At 38.8% G+C, this 19,067-nt stretch overlaps 1 protein-coding gene across 6 annotated transcripts in view; it reads left to right on the forward strand.

Moving 5' to 3' along the window:
- The window catches only part of HDAC5 (histone deacetylase 5), a 152,113-nt gene that overhangs the window by 113,788 nt on the left and 19,258 nt on the right, over positions 1-19,067 (forward strand). For 5 of the 6 annotated variants that reach the window (XM_039355851.1, XM_039355852.1, XM_039355853.1 and 2 more), the window contains 6 exons: positions 6,722-6,933; positions 7,354-7,659; positions 11,791-11,956; positions 13,556-13,689; positions 16,483-16,603; positions 17,199-17,248. In XM_039355851.1, the coding sequence (XP_039211785.1) occupies positions 6,722-6,933; positions 7,354-7,659; positions 11,791-11,956; positions 13,556-13,689; positions 16,483-16,603; positions 17,199-17,248 (989 nt within the window). The remainder of the gene's footprint in view (positions 1-6,721; positions 6,934-7,353; positions 7,660-11,790; positions 11,957-13,555; positions 13,690-16,482; positions 16,604-17,198; positions 17,249-19,067) is intronic. The other variant, XM_039355855.1, reaches the window with a different exon arrangement.

The raw sequence follows: 19,067 nt of genomic DNA on the forward strand, positions 1-19,067 counted from the left end.
TTTTCTGGAACTCCCTAGCTTTCTCCATGATCCAGTGTATGTTGGCAATTTGATCTCTAGTTCCTCTGCCTCTTCGAAATCCTGCCTGTACTTCTGGTAGTTCTCGATCCACATACTGCTGGAGTCTAGCTTGTAGGATTTTAAGCATAACTTTACTAGCATGTGAAATGAGTGCAATGGTGCGATAGTTTGAACATTCTTTGGCATTGCCTTTCTTTGGAATTGGAATGTAAACTGACCTTTTCCAATCCTGTGGCCACTGTTGAGTTTTCCAAATTTGCTGGCAAATTGAGTGTAGCACTTTTACTGCATCGTCTTTTAAGATTTTGAATAGCTCAGCTGGAATACTGTCACCTCCACTAGCTTTGTTGTTGCTCAGATTTTCTAAGGCCCATTTCACTTCACATTCTAGGATGTCTGGTTCGAGGTCAGTGACCATCTCATTGTGGTTATCTGGGATGTTAAGCTCATTCTTGTATAGTTCTTCTGTGTAGTTTTGCCATCTCTTCTTAATCTCTTCTGCCTCTGTTAGGTCCCTGCCATTTTGGTCCTTTATCATGCCCATCTTTGCATGAAACGTTCCCTTCATATCTCCAATTTTCTTGAAGAGATCTCTGGTCCTCCCTATTCTGTTGTTTTCTTCTATTTCTTTGCACTGTTCATTTAAGAAGGCATTCTTATCTCTTCTAGCTATTCTCTGGAATTCTGCATTCAATTGGGTGTATCTTTCTCTTTCTCCTTTGCCTTTCGCTTCCCTTCTTTCCTCAGCTATTTGCAAAGCTTCCTCAGACAGCCATTTTGCTTTCTTGCATTTCTTTTTCTTTGGGATGGTTTTAGTTGCTACCTCTTGTACAATGTTGCGAACTTCCATCCATAGTTCTTCAGGCACTCTGTCTATCAGATCCAGTTCCTTAAATCTATTTGTCACCTCTACTGTATATTCATCAGGAATATGATTTAGTTCATACCTGAGTGGCATAGTGCTTTTCCCTACTTTTTTTAATTTAAGCCTAAATTTTGCAACGAGAAGCTCATGATCTGAGCCACAGTCAGCTCCTGGTCTTGTTTTTACTGGCTGTATAGAGCTTCTCCATCTTTGGCTGCAGAGTACATAGTCAATCTGATTTCTATGTTGACCGTCTGGTGATGTCCATGTGTAGAGCCGTCTCTTGGGTTGTTGGAAAAGAGTGTTTGTTATGACCATCGTATTCTCTTGACAAAATTCTATTAGCCTGTGCCCTGCTTCATTTTGTACTCCAAGGCCAAACTTGCCTGTTATTCCGGTTATCTTTTGGCTTCCTACCTTAGCATTCCAATCCCCCATGATGATAAGGACATCATTTTTTGGTGTTAATTCTATAAGGTGCTGTAGGGCTTCATAGAACCGGTCAATTTCATCCTCTTCAGCACCAGTGGTTGGGGCATAGATTTGGACTACTGTGATATTGAATGGTTTGCCTTGGATTCGAATTGAGATCATTCTGTCATTTTGGGGATTGTATCCCAGTATTGCTTTTCCTATTCTTTTATTGACTATGAAGGCTACTCCATTTCTTCTGAGGGATTCTTGCCCACAGTAGTATACCTGATGGTCATCTGAGTTAAATTCACCCATTCCTGTCCATTTTAGTTCGCTGATTCCTAAGATGTCGATGTTCAGTCTTGTCATCTCTTTTTTGACTACGTCTAGCTTGCCTTGATTCATGGATCTTACATTCCAGGTTCCTATGGAGAAAAAATCTTTACAGCATCGGACTTTCCTTTCAGCACCAGATATATCCACAGCTGAGCATCCTTTCAGCTTTGGCCCAGTCGCTTCATTCTTTCTGGCGCTACTAGTACTAGCCCTCTGCTCTTCCCTAGTAGCATATTGGACACCTTCCGACCTGAGGGGCTTATCTTCCAGTGTCATATCTTTTTGCCTTTTAGTACTGTCCATGGGGTTTTCATGGCAAAGATACTGGAGTGGTTTGCCATTTCCTTCTCCAGTGGATCACATTTTGTCAGAACTCTCTGCTATGACCTGTCCGTCTTCGGTGGCCCTGCATGGCATAGCTTATAGCTTCATTGAGTTACACAAGCCCCTTCGCCATGACAAGGCAGTAATCCATAAAGCCTCTACTATTACATCTACATAAATCATTCCTGCTTTTAATCTCCACTAATTTCAATTAAAATATTCCAATTAATCTTAAACAAACATATTAATAAAATTTTGGGTATCCCTTCTACAACACACATAATATTCCAAGAATAACATTCTAATATTTTCACATATATTCCATCTCTTAATTTAATACATCATTAATTAATACCCTTTCTTCTCTTGTCATAGATCTCTCTAATTCTTCAGCTATTACAAAATAGTTTTCTATATAAACAGAGTAGAAAACACACACACAAACAAAAAAATCATTTCGGCCTGTTAAGTAAAATTTAACTCTCAACCAAATTAACTATCATATCTAAAACAAACATATTATTACACCAGTTATTATCTTACTGCTTTCATTTACTCAATTAGATTGTCAAATCAGTCCAAATTTCTAAAGCCTTTTTGACCCAATAATTAAGATTTTAAATCACATTTTTAAATCTAACTCTGGCTTTTTTTCTATACCAAGTTAGTTTCCGTAATGTCGCATCTATGTCATCAAATCTCAGTATTTGAGTACTAATGTTTATCAACAAATCAATCTGATCAAAATTCTCTTCCCCTTCTTCCAGTATCATATAAACAATATAGTCCATTTTATTCCATATTATAATTTCATCTTGGTTATCCAGGTTGTCATAACTTTCAGTCGATCGCATCTGGCTGTCAATTAATTTTGGCAATGGGAGATCTTCACTTATAGTCATTTTTTGATCTTCAAAGTTCTCCATTTGTACATAGGCTTGTGAAATATCCTCCTCTGTAGTAATCAGTTGATTTATAGAATAATTATTTAAAGTCTCAGTCTGGGGTTTTGGGTCCAGAATTTTTCTAAAGTTCAATTGATCAGTAAGTTCTTTCATCTCGAATTGTGTACAATGTTGCATATAAGCTTCTTCTTGGCCTGTAGGTTGGTCTTTTAAAATTTGGGACTCAGCTTGTAATTCTAGAAGATGGTCTTTAGTTTTTCTCCATGACTTCATCTCTGTCATTTCCAATATTTTTTCCAGTATCAGCTCATAATCCAGTCCAGAATTCAATTGATCAGTAACTTCTTCTTCCATCTCAGATTGTGTATACTGTTGCATATAGGCTTCTTCTTGGCCTATAGATTGATATTTTAAAGTTTGAGGCTCAGCTTGTGGTTCTGCAAAATGATCTTTAGTTTTTCTCCATAACTTCATCTCCTCTGTCATTTCCAATATTTTTTCCAATATCAGCTAATAGTCAAGCTGTGGGTAAAAAACTTCTATTTCCATAATAAAAAAAAGTCTTTTAATCTTTTTGTGGAAACTGTATGTATTTAGAATCCATATACATCCGCCTCCACAATTTTTAAATCACAAACACAACCCACAGCTATTTCCAAGCCTTTATCTTTTCTTCTTGTTAATTCCTGAAGTAATTTTTGCCACAAGATGTCCTCAGTAAGCTATAAAAAGCTTTTCTTTGCACTTTAAAAGCCTTTATCTCATTAAAAATGATAACGAAAGAGACAGAAAAAAAGCAAATATCTTCAGTATAGTAAGTAAAATAATGCTCTAAATTAGAAATCTCTCCAGGGATGCCCAATATCCAAAAGGTTCAAAATATAATAAGTGCTATTCTGAAGTGGTTTTTTTCCCCAAACAGACAGAAGCTGCTCTCTTAGAATAGGGAAGTCATCTAAAAAGCAAGCTCTTTGCAGGAAAAATAGTTCAGAATGAAGAGAGGGAGGAAAGGTCTCACCCGGATTTACCACGGTGGTTCTTTATGCTTAGATGATTTTCTGTCTTCAGCTGGCACAGCAAAGTGATCAGCCATTTTACTGACCGATTTTCTCCATCAGCCCTACGGAGTTAGCTCGGACTGTAGGGGGAGCCACCGCTCCACCGCAGCCGAGCAAAAGCCTCCTCGGTGGTGGTCGCCCCTCCAAGGCGATTTAAGACCCGCATAAGAGTCTACCAGTAGAGAGAAAGGCAGCCATCGAAGAGCAAAGCCCTTCGTGTGGCTGAAGCTGCCTGATCCGGAAGCAGAAGTCCAAGCAATCACAAGGTTTTTGAAAGTCTAAAAAAGAAAGTTGTCAGCAGAATCCTTTTTCTGAAGATTGCTACAGCACTATAAAGGAAACAGCTTTATCATTGAGTATTAATGATATTCCATTTAATGATATTAAAAGTCACTGCAGATGGCAACTGCAGCTCTGAAATTAAAAGAGGAAAGCTTGGGAGGAAAGCTATGACAAACCTAGACAATATATTAACAAGCAGAGACATTGCCTTGCCAACAAAGGTCCATATAGTCAAAGCTATGGTTTTCCCAGTAGTAATGTATGGCTATGAGAGTTGGACCATAAGGAAGGCTGAGTGTTGAAGTATTGTGGTGTTGGAGAAGATTCTAGAGAGTCTCTTGGACTGCAAAGAGATCAAATTAGTCAACCCTAAAGGAACCAATCCCAAGTGTCCTTTAAAGGATTGAAATTGAAGCTCAAATACTTTGGCCCCAAATGAGAAGAGAGGACTAATTAGAAAAGACCTTGATGTTGGGAAAGATTGAAGCCAAAAATAGAAGAGTGCAGCAGAGGATGAGATAGTTAGACAGTATCATTGATGCAGTGGGCATGAGTTTGGGCAGTGTAGGACCGGGGGTGGGGTGAAGAGTTGTTGGAGCCTGAATCTGCAGAGGAAAATGAGCGGGACCCTATGGAGGTTGAGGGAGAGGTGTCTGTGGTTTCAGGGGAATGTGGGGAAGAGCAGGCAGAGGCAGGCCGGGGCCCTTCAGGAGTGGGACAGGAGGAACAGGAGAGAGAGAGTTCAAGTGATGAGGAAGAGCCACCCCCACCTGATCCTAGAGCACAGAGAGTGGAGAGAAGGAGGGAACAACGCAGGCAGGCTTAACTACTTGGGAGGAGAGACTTCCACCTCTCTCCACAAGACACACCTGGAGAATGAGATTTAAGGAGACACTGTGGGGAGAGGCACAGTGAATGCTGATTCCTTGGAGTTTTGTGTATGTTATTGCTGATCTCTTGTTTTGTGACTTCTGCTTGGAAACCCGGACACTGACCATTGGACTGGCTGACAACATTGTTTGGATGTTTAAAGAACTCGGACTGTATTTTGGCTCCCCTACTGAAACTGCTCAGGCAACCGTGAGACTCTTTAGATTCATGATCTATGTGTCATTCTTTCTTATCTCCGTGGCCTTGAATAAATTCCTCTCCTATTAGACTGTATGTGAAACTACTTGCAGCCAGAGATATGTGTGTGTGTCTACCTTTGTTTGGAGGCTTGCCAGAAACGTGGGAGCATTTGGGGGAAATTGGAGGAATTAAAGGGCGGTTTGAATTGCCAGCTGACTGCATTGCCTCTGTGCTGTGCCCTGGGTCATCACAGGTTGCTATGAGATCACGATGAGCTGGATACGACTTGGTAACTGAACACCAATAACAGATTAATGATACACAATACCAATTCAAGTAATCAGTATTGCCATACTTAGAAAAACTGCTTCAAATGCAGAACACAGTTTATCTACTTTATATTATCAGGAAGAATTGCTGAAATCAGGAAGATGGACACAATTTAGTCAGTCAAGAGTAGATCTGTTTTTCATTAGGACTGTGTTGAACAGAGAACCCAGATTCAACCAAAAAAGTCAGTTTTATGATTATGAGTTTGCAATTGACTGCAAATTATCAGCCAGTCACATATTTTCAGATAGTGTATCACATTACACAACAATTATGATAACCACCCTATCCGAAAATCCTAACTTTCTTGTTGTAGGGAGCATTTATTGATTTGGGATTCCACCTCATGCCTACAGTTCTCCCAGAAAGCAGGTATTCTTACCTTCCCTAGTTTTAACCATGAATGTATTTGTGGTAATGGAATGATCAAAGATCAGGTTATTTGTCTTCCTACCAAATACATGTTAATTTAAGAAGGACCTTTTTGTCCTCTCTTATCCAGCAATGAAGCACTTCACAAATACTGAAATAGCAATAAAGATTTTGATGGATAAAAGCTTTCAATACAGACCAGATTGCAAAATTTGTGGTAGCATCCAAAATAGTGCAAGCAACTTTTTTTCCCCTGGAATTGCAATTGATTGCAAAGGGGATGAATGTGCGCAACACTTCTGTGCTTTGAAAACTACTTTTAATTACTCTAAATTAATAAAAACAAGAAGTTGGTACATTCTTAGACTTTATTTTATGTATTTGATCATCAAGACCTGTGGCTAAAAGCAAATTATTTTTTGTCTTTCATCTTACTATATTTTTTTTTCTCATATAGAAGCCTCTGTTGGGTTAGTGGCAGTGTTAAGTAGTCTTTATAATGTATCTTTGGTATAATTTTCCTCTCTTCAAAATCAAGTCTGCTGCTATCCAGCCAACTTTTGCATTCAGAATATGAGCTTTGTGAAAGTCTGGTTATGTTCAAGCTGCTTACTAATATTTCCATGTAAATAAAAAGAAAGATGAGATCTAATTACAGGGCTAATTGCTTTTCATTTTTAAATGTAATATAATGTAATACTTTGCATGTGTCTTCATAATAAAGCCTGGTCTCTTCATTACAGTTCCTCTGCATGGCCAATCACCTCTAGTGACAGGAGAACGCATCCCCTCCAACCTGCGCGCCGTAAGCAAGTTGCCTCGACATCGTCCATTGAGCCGCACCCAATCGTCCCCACTGCCTCAGAGCCCCCAAGCATTGCAACATTTGGTTGTGCAGCAACAGCACCAACATTTCTTGGAGAAGCAGAAACAGCAGCAGATTCAACTGGGAAAGGTAGGCAGATGTGACTCGGGTAAACTTTTGTGTAATCCATTTGGACATGAATCCATGTTCTCTGGTATTCCAAACTAAAGTATATGATTGATAGCAAAGCTCTTTTCTCCCCTTCTATTTGTCATTCAGCATGCTCTAAGGTACCTGGGATTGAAATCTTCCAGCTACTGTCAGTCTGTTTAGAATAGGGGAATTGAATAATATGTGTATTTTTCTGAGTTCCTCTTTATCCTGTAGGCAGCTAAGAGGACTAGAAATGAAGCTCAAAGAATTAAAGTCACCAGAACAGCAAAAACTATGTATTTAGTGTGCCTTGTTCCTCCCTATCCCAACGCTTCCAGGTTCTTGCTTTGACCTCAAAATTACCAGGCAATTAAAGTGCAAGCAGTTGTTCCTTTTTAATTTTTTCCCCTCTTGCAGATAATCACTAAGACTGGTGAGTTGCCCCGGCCACCTACCACACACCCTGAAGAAACAGAAGAGGAACTGACAGAACAACAGGAATCTTTGGGGCTTGGTTTGGGCCTGGGCCAGGGGCCCTTTGTGCTGGATGGGTCAATAGAAAATGAGGGGACCCAGGATGGCTTAGAGGAACAAGAGGAGGACGAAGAAGAAGAAGAAAGTATAGCCAAAGAGCAAGGCTGTCTTCGAATGAAAGATGAAGCTGGAGTGAACAGGCTGCAAGAAGAACAGGAGGTTGAGGAGCTGGGAGTTACTTACAGGCAGGTGAGGCCTCTCTTAAAATAATGTGTCATTAAAATCTGTACTGAAGTCACAGGAAAGTGCTCGTTAAAATTTTGTTCTATTGCAAAAGGCTTCTCCCCTTCAAGACTACATGCAGTATGAGAGGGGAGGCATTGATGTTCATCTGTTCATTTCCTCAGCAAGATAGCAAAGCATATAGGAATCCTTGTATGTATGAGAGTAAAGAACTTCTCTATGAGTTATGAGACTTTGTGCCTTGAAACATATGCAAAAATGTGAGATTCAAACTTGCTTAGCATAACATATATTTTTAGGCATGGCAATTAATTTCTGGGCTAGCAAGGAAAACTAATAGCCCTTTTTTCCTGCTCTTCAGTATGAGAGGAAGTGAGATTCCGTTATTTTATAATTGCTTTGGGGATTGTGTATGGTGTTTCCAGTTCGGCAACACTGCTGGCCAATTGGCATAGAAGAAGTAGAGGGTAGAAAAGAATGGAAATAGCAGAGAAATCATGATTCTAAAAATCATTAGTGGGCATAAAGGCAGAAAATACATTTGGGTTATTTATGACAAATGCCCTAAGAAAATGTAGCTGCCATGCTACTTCTTGATATTTGCAGTGAAGTAGAAAAAAAGCAGAAGGGTTCAGAAGAAAAGTATGCCCCATTTGAATGATTAGTCATATTGCTTGGACATAAATATCAATTAAAGAAAAGTATAGCACACTTTTAAAAGTAAAAATAAACTTTTATAAATTGAAAACAATACTGCAGACAGCAGCAGCAGTCCCATTAGAGATCAAACATATCAATTCTTCCATTCATGCTGAGCTTGTTTACTACTGCTTCTTGAGGAAGACTGGATCAAAGTAGGAAGAATAATATGGTTATGGAAGAATAGAAAAAGAGGTGCTTCATAGCACAGGGGAGGTGAATTACAAGGAACTATAAGTTTGGAGAACTAGTTGAATGACTAAATTTCTTGTTTCCCGTTCTTCAACCCCATTCATCTGAGATAATGGAGCTTCCAAAGGGGGAAATGACTCATCTACTGCATTACAGTCACCTTTTCTGTCTCTCTTATCCTTGGTTTCTGAGCATACTTCGGGCTTCTGAACGTCATCCTTGATTATGAGTCATCTGTCTTCCTTTCAGTTCTATTCATTTAAAAATTTCATCAGTTCCATATTAGAATGTGTGTTTGGCAAAAAAAAATGAAAGTCCTGTCCTCCAGAAAAAGGGTCAGCAAAGAAATCAGAATTGATTGAAAGGAGTTCAAAAATAAAGTATGTCAAAGGAACATTGAAGGGTAGCTTAGGACTCACATGCATATGGTATGGGTGCTATTGTTAAAATGATTGCCACATATTTGGAAAATTCTTAATTGAGTTTACTGGGGAATTCTATATTTAATCAGTCAAACATAGAACACAACACCAGTCATATGCAGGTTTGATTCATGTTGATCATTTCCCCGTACATTTAAGCTCCATTTTCTCCAGTGTGATCCCATAGACAATCATATCTAAAAATCTTGGCAGTAGTGTGGAATTTTCAGCCTGCAATAATTACTGAGCATCAATGCCCAGCAATTCTAGCAACATGATCAGTGATGAGAAATTTTGGAGAATCTAATCTCTGGAAGATTAGTAATATCTGGGAAGTCAGAAGTATAGTCCTGGATAATTTTGTGCTCAAGGGTAGAACGTTTTATCTTCTGTTCCTCCAGTGCATAAGTTCTGAATCATTGAATTCAGAATACAAGAAAAATAATTTTAACTAAATATCTTGACCAAGTAATCCCAAACTGCCTCTGAAGGTAGTGACCTCCTTCTCACAGTGCCTGGAGGCTATTAGGGGCTGGATGGGGAGCAACAAGTTGAAACTGAACCCTGGCAAAACTGAGTTGGCTCTGGGTTTGGAGGTCTTTGTCCCATGGAGAATTGCCATCTTTGGTCTTGTATGGGATGGCACTACTCCAAACACACCCAGTGCATAATCTAGGGGTTCTCCTGGACTTGTGATTCCTGCTCTGCAGGTGGCCGTCGTGGCCAGGAGGGCCTTTGTGCAACTACGGGATGTGTGCCATTTATGCCCTTTCCTGGATCAATAAACCCTACTCACAGTCACTCATGCCCTAGTCACCTCTCATATTGACTATTGCAATGCACTCTGTATAAGGCTGCCCTTGAAGAACATCCGGAAGCTCCAGTTGTGCAAAATGCAGCAGCTGCATGGTTTTGTGCAAAACTCGGTGTGCACATATATCACCTCTCCTGTGGGAATTGCACTGGTAGCCAATTTCCTTCTGGGAAAGATGCTGGTTGTCACTTTTAAAGCACTTCATGGCTTGGGACCTGGTTATCTGAGGGTCCATCTCTTGCTGGTCATATCTACCCAACCCACTATACTGGAGAATGTTGCAGGTCCCTAAGGAGATACATCTAGTGGGACCTAGAAGAAAGGCCTTCTCCGTGGTTGCTTCCTCTCTCTGGAACATCATCCCTCCAGAGATGAGATTGGCCCCTACTCTAACACTCTTTCAGAAGATGCTGAAGACGTGGTTCTGCCAGCAGGCTTGGGGAACCCAGAGCAGGATGGAGCCCATTAAATTGCTTGTATGAATGTGTGTTGTTGCCAGGGTGGGGGAGTAAGTAACCATGTAAGCCGCCTTGAGTCACCATGTGCGAGTAAGCAGCAATATAAATTTTCTAAATAAAATAAAATAAACAAATAAACTTGTAGGAATTTAAACAAAGACAATGGCCATTTACCAGAGGTTTCCTAAATCAGAAGATGTGGTCTATATTATTTTTGAAGTTTCTGCCATGTTTTCGATTCTGTGAATGTACTTTATAGAATGTTCTCAACATGGTACCTTCCAGATTTATTGTAACCATTTTCCAGGATTTCCAACCATCAGAGCAATTGGCTGGGGATTCTAAAATTCTGCAGATTGAGGATGGCTGCAGCATAGGGAGTCAGTGGCTGTGTTCATAGGTCACATTAACCCATGATTAACTGGAACTGGTTTGCTTAATCTAATTGCCTAAATTAGCCTAGTATAATGTGTGAATCTAATTATTTTTGTATGAAATTTATATTCCCATTCAACAAATCAGAGTGGCTTCCCACCCCCCCAGCAAAAAATAAAAACCAATTTAAACAAATATATTAACACTGAAGATATTTGGAGGAAAAATCCCATTGATGTTGCTGAGAGAAGGATTTGTTCTCCCATTGCTACTGGCAGAGAAATTAACCTTTCTGTGTGTGGGTTGCAGAAATAATTGGAAGGGGAATGGGTTAGATCAGGATAAACAAATGTTTCCTTTCACTTCTTATACTTCCTGATGAATAATGTTTTGTGCTTGCCATGCCTATGTGATTCAAGGCAACAGGAAGCGGATCTGGGTCAGATTTGGAAGTAAGCAAAACACACACAAACACCACATGCACCTTCTCTAAATTCCTTTCCTCTCATTCGTCCATTTTCCAAGTGATCCTTGCTTGAGGTCTAAACTAATTTTTTTTCAATGAACTTTTCAAATTAAAATGGCCAACTGAGTAGGATTAGGCTACATCCATAGAACTTGCTATAAGATATGATTGATATCAGCCATATACCTGTCTACAATAAAATTTCAGCTCTTTTATGTTTCTGAAATCTAATGTTTTAACAATATATATATAGTTCTCTTTGGGCAAAGCAAAACAAGTTATTTTGAAATAACTGAGCTGTAAAATTTCATGAAATAACCATGCAAAATTAGCTATTTTTACCTTTTGGAAGCATTCTGATTCATATAGTGGTTCAAGCTTAGAAAAGATTACTTCCAAGCTTAAATCATTTCCAGACTGCTTCAGCTGTCCATTTCATACTCAAAACAGAACATTTTATGAAATTTTAGTCTTACAATGTTTCAATATGACATGTTTTGTACTGTCCTATCTCTGTATGTACTAGGATAAATCATAAATACATGGACAAGTAAAAAAGCAACTGTCAATGAGCATTAGCTTCCTCATAAATGCTATAGGTTGGGCTAAATAAGGCAGTTTTTTTAAAACTGATGAAATATTGAAATAGTAGATCTTTTGATCTGTCTTTTTTTTTTTTCTCTCTGGCTACTATTCCTCTGAAATGTATAGGTATTTGCTGATGCACATCAGCTAAGATCTCTGCAGCTCTATCAAACTCCCCTGAGCATAAGTACTATACCCCATCAAGCCCTTAGCCGTACCCAGTCTTCACCTGCTAGCACTAGCCTGAAGAACAGTACACCTGAGCCTTTGGTCCATCACCTTTTCACTACAGGTAGGTGAAGGACTTTATTTCCTGAAGCTTGGAAGACAGTGAGATCATTGTCTTGCTGGGCATGAACAAGCTACTTAGAAACTGCATCTCCTACCCTGAAAATTTCTTTCTCAGATATGCAGGGGATTCTGCGTAAGTTCTCCTTTATTATCACATCCAGTCCCTAGTGTCCAAGAACTAAATAGTGTCTCTGCTTTATTCTTTACTTTAGGGCACAACAGGATAATATCTTGAATTTAAATCAGTTTGGTTCATTGAGAGAAGATTGCCAGTTTGGTGGTTTTAACTGGATTTGTTTTATTATTGGTTTATTGTACTTGATGAGGATTTAAGACTTCTGTCAATCACAAAATGTTAAAACTTATATAAAATTAGATATTAACCAGTATCAAAACAATGTAGAAAAAAATTAGTCTCTACAATTTTTCTTAAAAGTTGCCAAAATATCGGCCAAAATGTAACTCATAGGGGAATGTATTCCAAGCTAGAAACAATGCAATGCTCTTTCCCATGCCAGATATGCAGGCTTCTGATAAGGGAGGCTTCTGCAAATCTTAATGACTGGAGAGGTTCATAACTGGAGGGGCAGTCCCTCAGATACTCAGAGCTTAAGCCTTAAATTTTAAAAGACTTTAAAAATAGCACCTTCAGTAAAAGCCAGTGAATATTTGGAAATCATGTGATTCCTTCACTTTGCCAGGTTATCAGATTAGCTAATGCAAATGCTTTTTAGATACTTTTAATTAATGCATTATTTTTTTCAATTTTAGGGTCCTTTGTGGTTTGTTGGAGAGCCTGTTTGGTATAGTAGTTAAGGTATCAATGTAAAACTGAGAGATCTTGAGTTCTGGTCCTGCTTTAGGTACAAAGCCAGATACTTTCTCTCAGCCCTAGCAAGACAATGGCAAACAATTTCTGAAATCTTTTCAGAAAAACTTTAGAGTTAATCCATGAGTCAAGACTGACTTAAAAGCACAGAGAAAAAAAGTGGTTTGCTGGCTGCTATATGCCATTTGAATAGGCAGGGTTAGTGGAAAAAAACTAGATATAATTTAAATTTGCATTAGATCTCTCTCCTTATATATTTTATTATTTTCTCTTTTGTTGCATTTGGCTGTAGTCTTTGAAGACAGTATGGCCAGGATGGGGGCTCAGTGGTAGATTATGTATTCTAATGTATAAGAATGTATCTGAGAACCTCATCAACCTCAGGTATTCTTAACAAATAAAAATAATGTGGTAGCCACAAGCTCCTGCTTTGTTTAGAAAGAGTGGTAAGTCACTGCACAAAAAGAGAGAGAGAGAGAGAGAGAGAGAGAGAGAGAGAGAGAGAGAGAGAGAGAGAGAGAGAGAGAGAGAGAGAGAGAGAGAGAGATCAGGATAGAAGAAGCCATGCTGGTTTACTGAAGCGATCTTAGGAGTTTGTCTTCTAGTAAACTATTGCTTTATAACTGAACACATCCATGGTGATAATAATTTTGTGATACAATAGTGTCTTTAGCATGCCATCAGAATCCCAATATTCTACCTGGGCAGGAGTTTGGTTGCTTTTTATTTTTTTCCTCCTTCCTTCTGTGCGTTTTTACCACCTTCTCATAGGTGTTGTTTATGACACATTCATGCTGAAGCACCAGTGTACATGTGGAAACACTAATGTTCACCCAGAACATGCTGGGAGGATACAGAGTATTTGGTCCAGACTACAAGAGACAGGATTGCTAACCAAGTGTGAGGTAAGAAATCTCAGAGTGCAACTTTTTTTGCCAGCAGCTGGTAAGACAGCTTCCAAAGTCACATTAAAAAAAAAAAAATAGCTCACTTGGAGAAATGATTTTACAGTGGAGGAAGGGCCCCATCCTGGAATATCCAAGCTTTGTGGCATCATAAAAAATAAGAAATACAAAATAGATGAGTCCACAGCATCAGGCACGTGATAGTTTTTATTCTGTTCCCAAGTCCTAATAAATTTGCTAATCTTTAAATTGCTGCAAGAATATCCAATTTTGCTACATCTTATTTGTTTTGGAAACAATCCACAGAGAAGAGGATTTTAAAAACAAAGAAAGATACATAAAGCATAGCCTTCGGTCTGTATTTCCATCACAAAAGAAAATAACTGCAGTGGAACTCTGAAAACAAAAGCTACTCCAATTACATGTTACTGTACTACAAGTCCCAGCAGCCCTAGCCACTTTGAACTGCTGGAATTTTTGCTTCAGCAAACACATACAAGATCTCAGATTTCTCTATCATAATCTGTAATACTTTGAGATTTCATAGAGTCAGAATTTCCCCAGCAAGGTCAGTCCATTCCTGGGGATGTCAACACTCTTGATACCTAGCATGAAAACAAATAGTCCATGTACAAATTGAAAGCTCATGTTCCTGCATGAAAAACAGTACCATATACATCTTTCCTCATTGCTCTTCCATTAATTTTCAAGTACTATAGGTTACTTTGTTACATTTTTCATGCAGGAACGTGTATTGACTTTATAAAAGTATTGACCCCCCCTCCCCCCGGGGCTGATCATCAATTATGTACTGAACCTTCCTGGGGAAAGCATCTATGCAGTCTCTCGATATCTGCCACATCTGCAAATTTAGCTGTGAGGGTGAGTCTTTTGTTCATTTATTTTCTTCCCATGCTTAAAATTAGAGGGCGGGGAAGGGTAGTAAAAATGTATTTGAATACCAGGTCATTGAACTCTCTCAGCAGAAAGTAGGTGAAATCCAGTGCTATGAAATGATTAGTCAAAAATACAAGATTGTTTTGAAGTTTTGTTATAATTTTTGTATCAAACATGATCAGCTGTTATATGTTTTGATATAAATCTAATCAGAAGGCCTAATGTACTAATTCACATCAGCATTGTACTAGACACATAGATCTTTAATCAATCAGAATCATGCAAGCCATGGTATTCCCGGTGATACTTTATGGAAACGAAAGTTGGATTTTGAAAAAGCAAGATAGGAAGAGCATTGACATTTTTAAACTTTGGTGTTGGAAAAAAATGAGCAGTATTCCATGGACAGCTAACAAATGGATCATTGAAAAATAAATGTAGGGTTCTCACTTGAGATACAAATGGCCAAGTGGAAGGAAAGGCAAGAAGAGGACAAGCATCAGGAAGATGGATACATTTGATTATTGGAAGACCTGAAGGATCAGGTTAGGGATTGGGGGGAAATTTCTAAAATATGAGATTCCAAAGATAGCTGCTACTTCGATGTGAATTGACATTGAACTTTGGTACATATATATAGCTGTTTCGTTAGTTACAACGTTTTTCAATAATCCTTCTAGCTTCATTCTAAAAAAAGGCAAAAGAATAAAACTGTAGGCTCTGTCAAATTCTTTGGACCTTTTTTTAAAGAAGATTTTTTCAGAGAAAGAACAATAAACAAGGAAAATGAGACACTAAACTGATTTTATTAACTGATAAGGTCATTTGCTTTCTAGAGACTTGCATATGTATTTTCTTTCTTGAATTCACCTTTGCTTTCATTGTTAACTCACACATGTATCTAGGAAACTTAGATTCAGCTACAACTACAGCCATCCCCAATCTGGCAACTTCCCAGATGTGCTGACTTCAATTCCCAGAATTCTCAGCAAGTAGAAATTACATGCAACCTGGGCTATTCTGGAAGTTGATGACCACGCGAATTAAAGATGCTGAGATTAAGGAAGGCAGGCTTAGTGGCAAATGAATTCTTTCCATGCAGATTTTAGAGAGATGGTAATGAGCTCTAATAATGAGAGATGAAAATATCTCTGATAATGAGGAATGAAAATACCTTTTCCTGACGGTTTGGCTGCTGGCAGTCAAAAAGTTGTACTTTGGCAAATGGACCAGTGATCTGACTTAATGCAAGGTAATGTGAACGATCTTACAGCATTGTGGAGAAATATCCCAAGGATCATGCCACTATCAAAGCACTTGTCAGGGGAAGGTTTCTTGCAAATATTTCAGAGAAAGCCTAATGGGGCACAAAGGAAATTAAATTACAGGGCTGGCATTGCTTTTGCCTGGAGGGACCATTGTATATGTGTGCTATGCCATGGGTCCTACTCAAAAAACAAAGCTTGACCAGAATAGAAAAGCAGCCTGAAAAGGAACCCTTTGTTCTGAAGCCAGAACAACAAATTCATTTTTCTATAAAATCATTTAATATTGAACATTATTAAAGTGATCCTTGATTTAGTCTTTGAAGAGCATATGAATTTTGATTGCAATGTTGACATGGGCCCTAAGCCATTCATGAATGCTCAAATGGTAAAGAGGGACAGTTGAAGAAATGTCCACAATTCTTAACCTGAAATGAATTATTGGAAAGGCTGGAATGGAGAAAAGCTTAATTGTTAAACCAAATTTAGATATTTAGCTTGAAAATAATATTAAATGAATAAACCTTACTACCAAAACATGGACAAGACATCTGTGTTGGTAAATGTAACTTTCAAAGTCCATATTTCAAATTTTCTGTCTAATATCTTCACCTGTTTTTTTGTTACTTAGAGAATCCGAGGCCGGAAGGCAACATTGGATGAAATCCAGGCTGTCCATTCAGAACATCACACATTACTATATGGAACAAGTCCCTTGAACAGGCAAAAACTTGACAACAAGAAATTACTAGGTAGAATGTCTAGGACTTTATGCAATTCTATTTTCATAATGCAGAATGTTGCTCCCCCTTCCAAAAATCGCAGAATATACAGAATTTTGCTTTATCTATGTATATGGTAAAGGCATAACATGTATGGTTATACCTGGCAAAGTCTGTCTTTAAACTTCTGTTATCAGATGGGAAAACATTGTATGGCAGGGGACTGTATTTCCTGAATTGGGAGATGGAATGAGTGAGGCAGTGATGATACAAAACTAAGTGAGCATTTGCACATAATGGGAAGAGTCCCATTTTTTAGAGGAAGTTAGATTATTTGAGGGAAGGGGCTATTTGATCTATGCCTGTTTAGCTATTTTAGAGCTTATGCTTTTTCAAAATTGTGGGCTATTAAATTGACTTATAACCCACTGTAGGCAATTTAAAAAGAAGTAATGGAATGTAAAGTTGCCCAATTGAATCCTGTATTCATGAAGATTATAATTTTGTTCTTTCCATGGTAGTAAAATAGACATGAAAAATGTAAGGAAAATGAATTAAGTACAGTGTAACTGGTATATGAAATGTGGCATTTATACCCTTTCCTCTTCTTTGTTTCTCCTCTAAGGCCCCCTTAGTCAGAAAATGTATGCTGTCCTCCCGTGTGGTGGAATTGGGGTGAGTGAAATGAAAGCCTCCCATATTCCAGCTTAAAACTTCATTTCTGCTGTGTCATTTATTTAATTTCTGTGAATCAGGCTTCATGTTAATAGCAACCAGATGTAGTTTTCATCTGTGATGGAGCATGACCCTGCCTCAAAGCCTGTAGAGCTCCAATATGAAACCCAGAGGACAAAAGATTGAGTTTGATATAAGATGGTTCTTTATGTTATATTTTAATTGCATTTTCTTGATCTTTTCATGTGTCCTTGAATTGTACCGAAATGGCTTTAAAATCATTCCTTTTGGGGTTGTTGCTTCTTATCTTCATTCTACATGCTATTGAATACCCACAAGAATCCTATATAGCAATTATCTATTGCCTGCAAGGAATAGATAAAGTGATGAATGAGGCCTCAGCTGCATCTTTCATTTATTTTCATTTTTTAATGGAATATATATCCTGTTTTTTTATCCATACAGCACTCAAGGCAGCTAAAGTACAAATTATAAAACATGAAAATAAAAAGAATGTTAAAATTAGAGTAAAATTAAACATCAATATCATTAAATCAATTTTATTAACAATCTGGAGCAATGCGGTGGCTCAGCCACACGACAGGGTGAGGTCCCATCCTCACCCCAGTTCAGGCCAACCTAAAGTTTGAAAGCATGCAAATGCAAGTAGATAAATGGATACTGCTACAGTGCTCTGTGATGTCATGCTGGCCACGACTGCAGAAATGTCTTCAAACAGACTCCCGGTGGTGACGTCAGGGCGGTGTGGAGGCAAGAGGACAGTCTCTGTCCCCTAACTCTGATCTTTCTACGATTGGAGACCCTTCGGGGGTGTAGAGAGCCTGGAGGGCTACATGTGAGAAAGGGTGAAGCCGGTAGAGTAACAAGGTGAGAGGCGACCACCTGTTATGAGGAAAGAAACCCCCTAAATCCAGTGTGGAAATTTCTGCCATCAACAGATGGCGGATCTGAGGCCCTGACAAAATCACAGAGGATGCGGAAGAAAAGAGAAACTTAACAGAATGTGTTAATGAGTGAGTCAAAATAGTTCAAAATATCTCTAAGGAATAATTGAAAAGTCTAAAAAGATCTATGTGTCTGTTAGTGTGGATGTTGAAAGGAAGCTCAACTGGTGAGGGAATCCTCAATGCAAGTGACGACCCGGCGGGAAGAGCCATGAGTTGACAGATTTAACAACCAGAGGATTAACAGGAGGGAGACATAAAGGAAGGAAAGACCTTATGGTAAACGTTGGAGTGCAAATACGAGGAAGACGGTGGAGGATTAAGGAAGAAAAGGCTGAGAGACGGTGGCGAAGGCAGAGTTCGTGGAGCCTATGAGACGAGAGAAGTGAAGGGAGAAGATTGATAGGCAAACAACTGGGGAGGAAAAGAAAATGGCAATTTAGGAGAAATGGAGGAGTGAATACGTTGTGGAGCATTAGAGGCTTTTGGAGAAAGTGGTTGGAGAAGAAAGTTGGAGACAGACCTGAACGTGGAGAGGATTCAAAAAGCCAAGGAGACGATGAGAGTACGTGTTTAAGTGCGAAAGAGAGTGGTGCATAGTAAAACTCCGGAAGGTGAAAGAGATGGCGAGAGGACGCGACAGGAGACGAAGGTGAAAAGAACAGATTGACGGAGAGACGAGATTGGAAGGAAAATCCGGAGCTTAACAGGGACAGTGTCTTCAGTTAAGAGAGGTGAGAGAGGAAACGAAAGCGAAAGGAACGGATTGACGGTGGGAAAGACAAGTTCGGAAGGAAAATCCGGAGCTTAACAGGGACAGTGTCTTCAGTTAAGAGAGGTGAGAGAGGAGTTGA

The sequence above is a fragment of the Crotalus tigris genome, unplaced genomic scaffold (genome assembly GCF_016545835.1).
Source record: "Crotalus tigris isolate CLP2741 ecotype Arizona unplaced genomic scaffold, ASM1654583v1 scf7180000018762.419966263:882430, whole genome shotgun sequence".
NCBI lineage: Eukaryota > Metazoa > Chordata > Lepidosauria > Squamata > Viperidae > Crotalus > Crotalus tigris.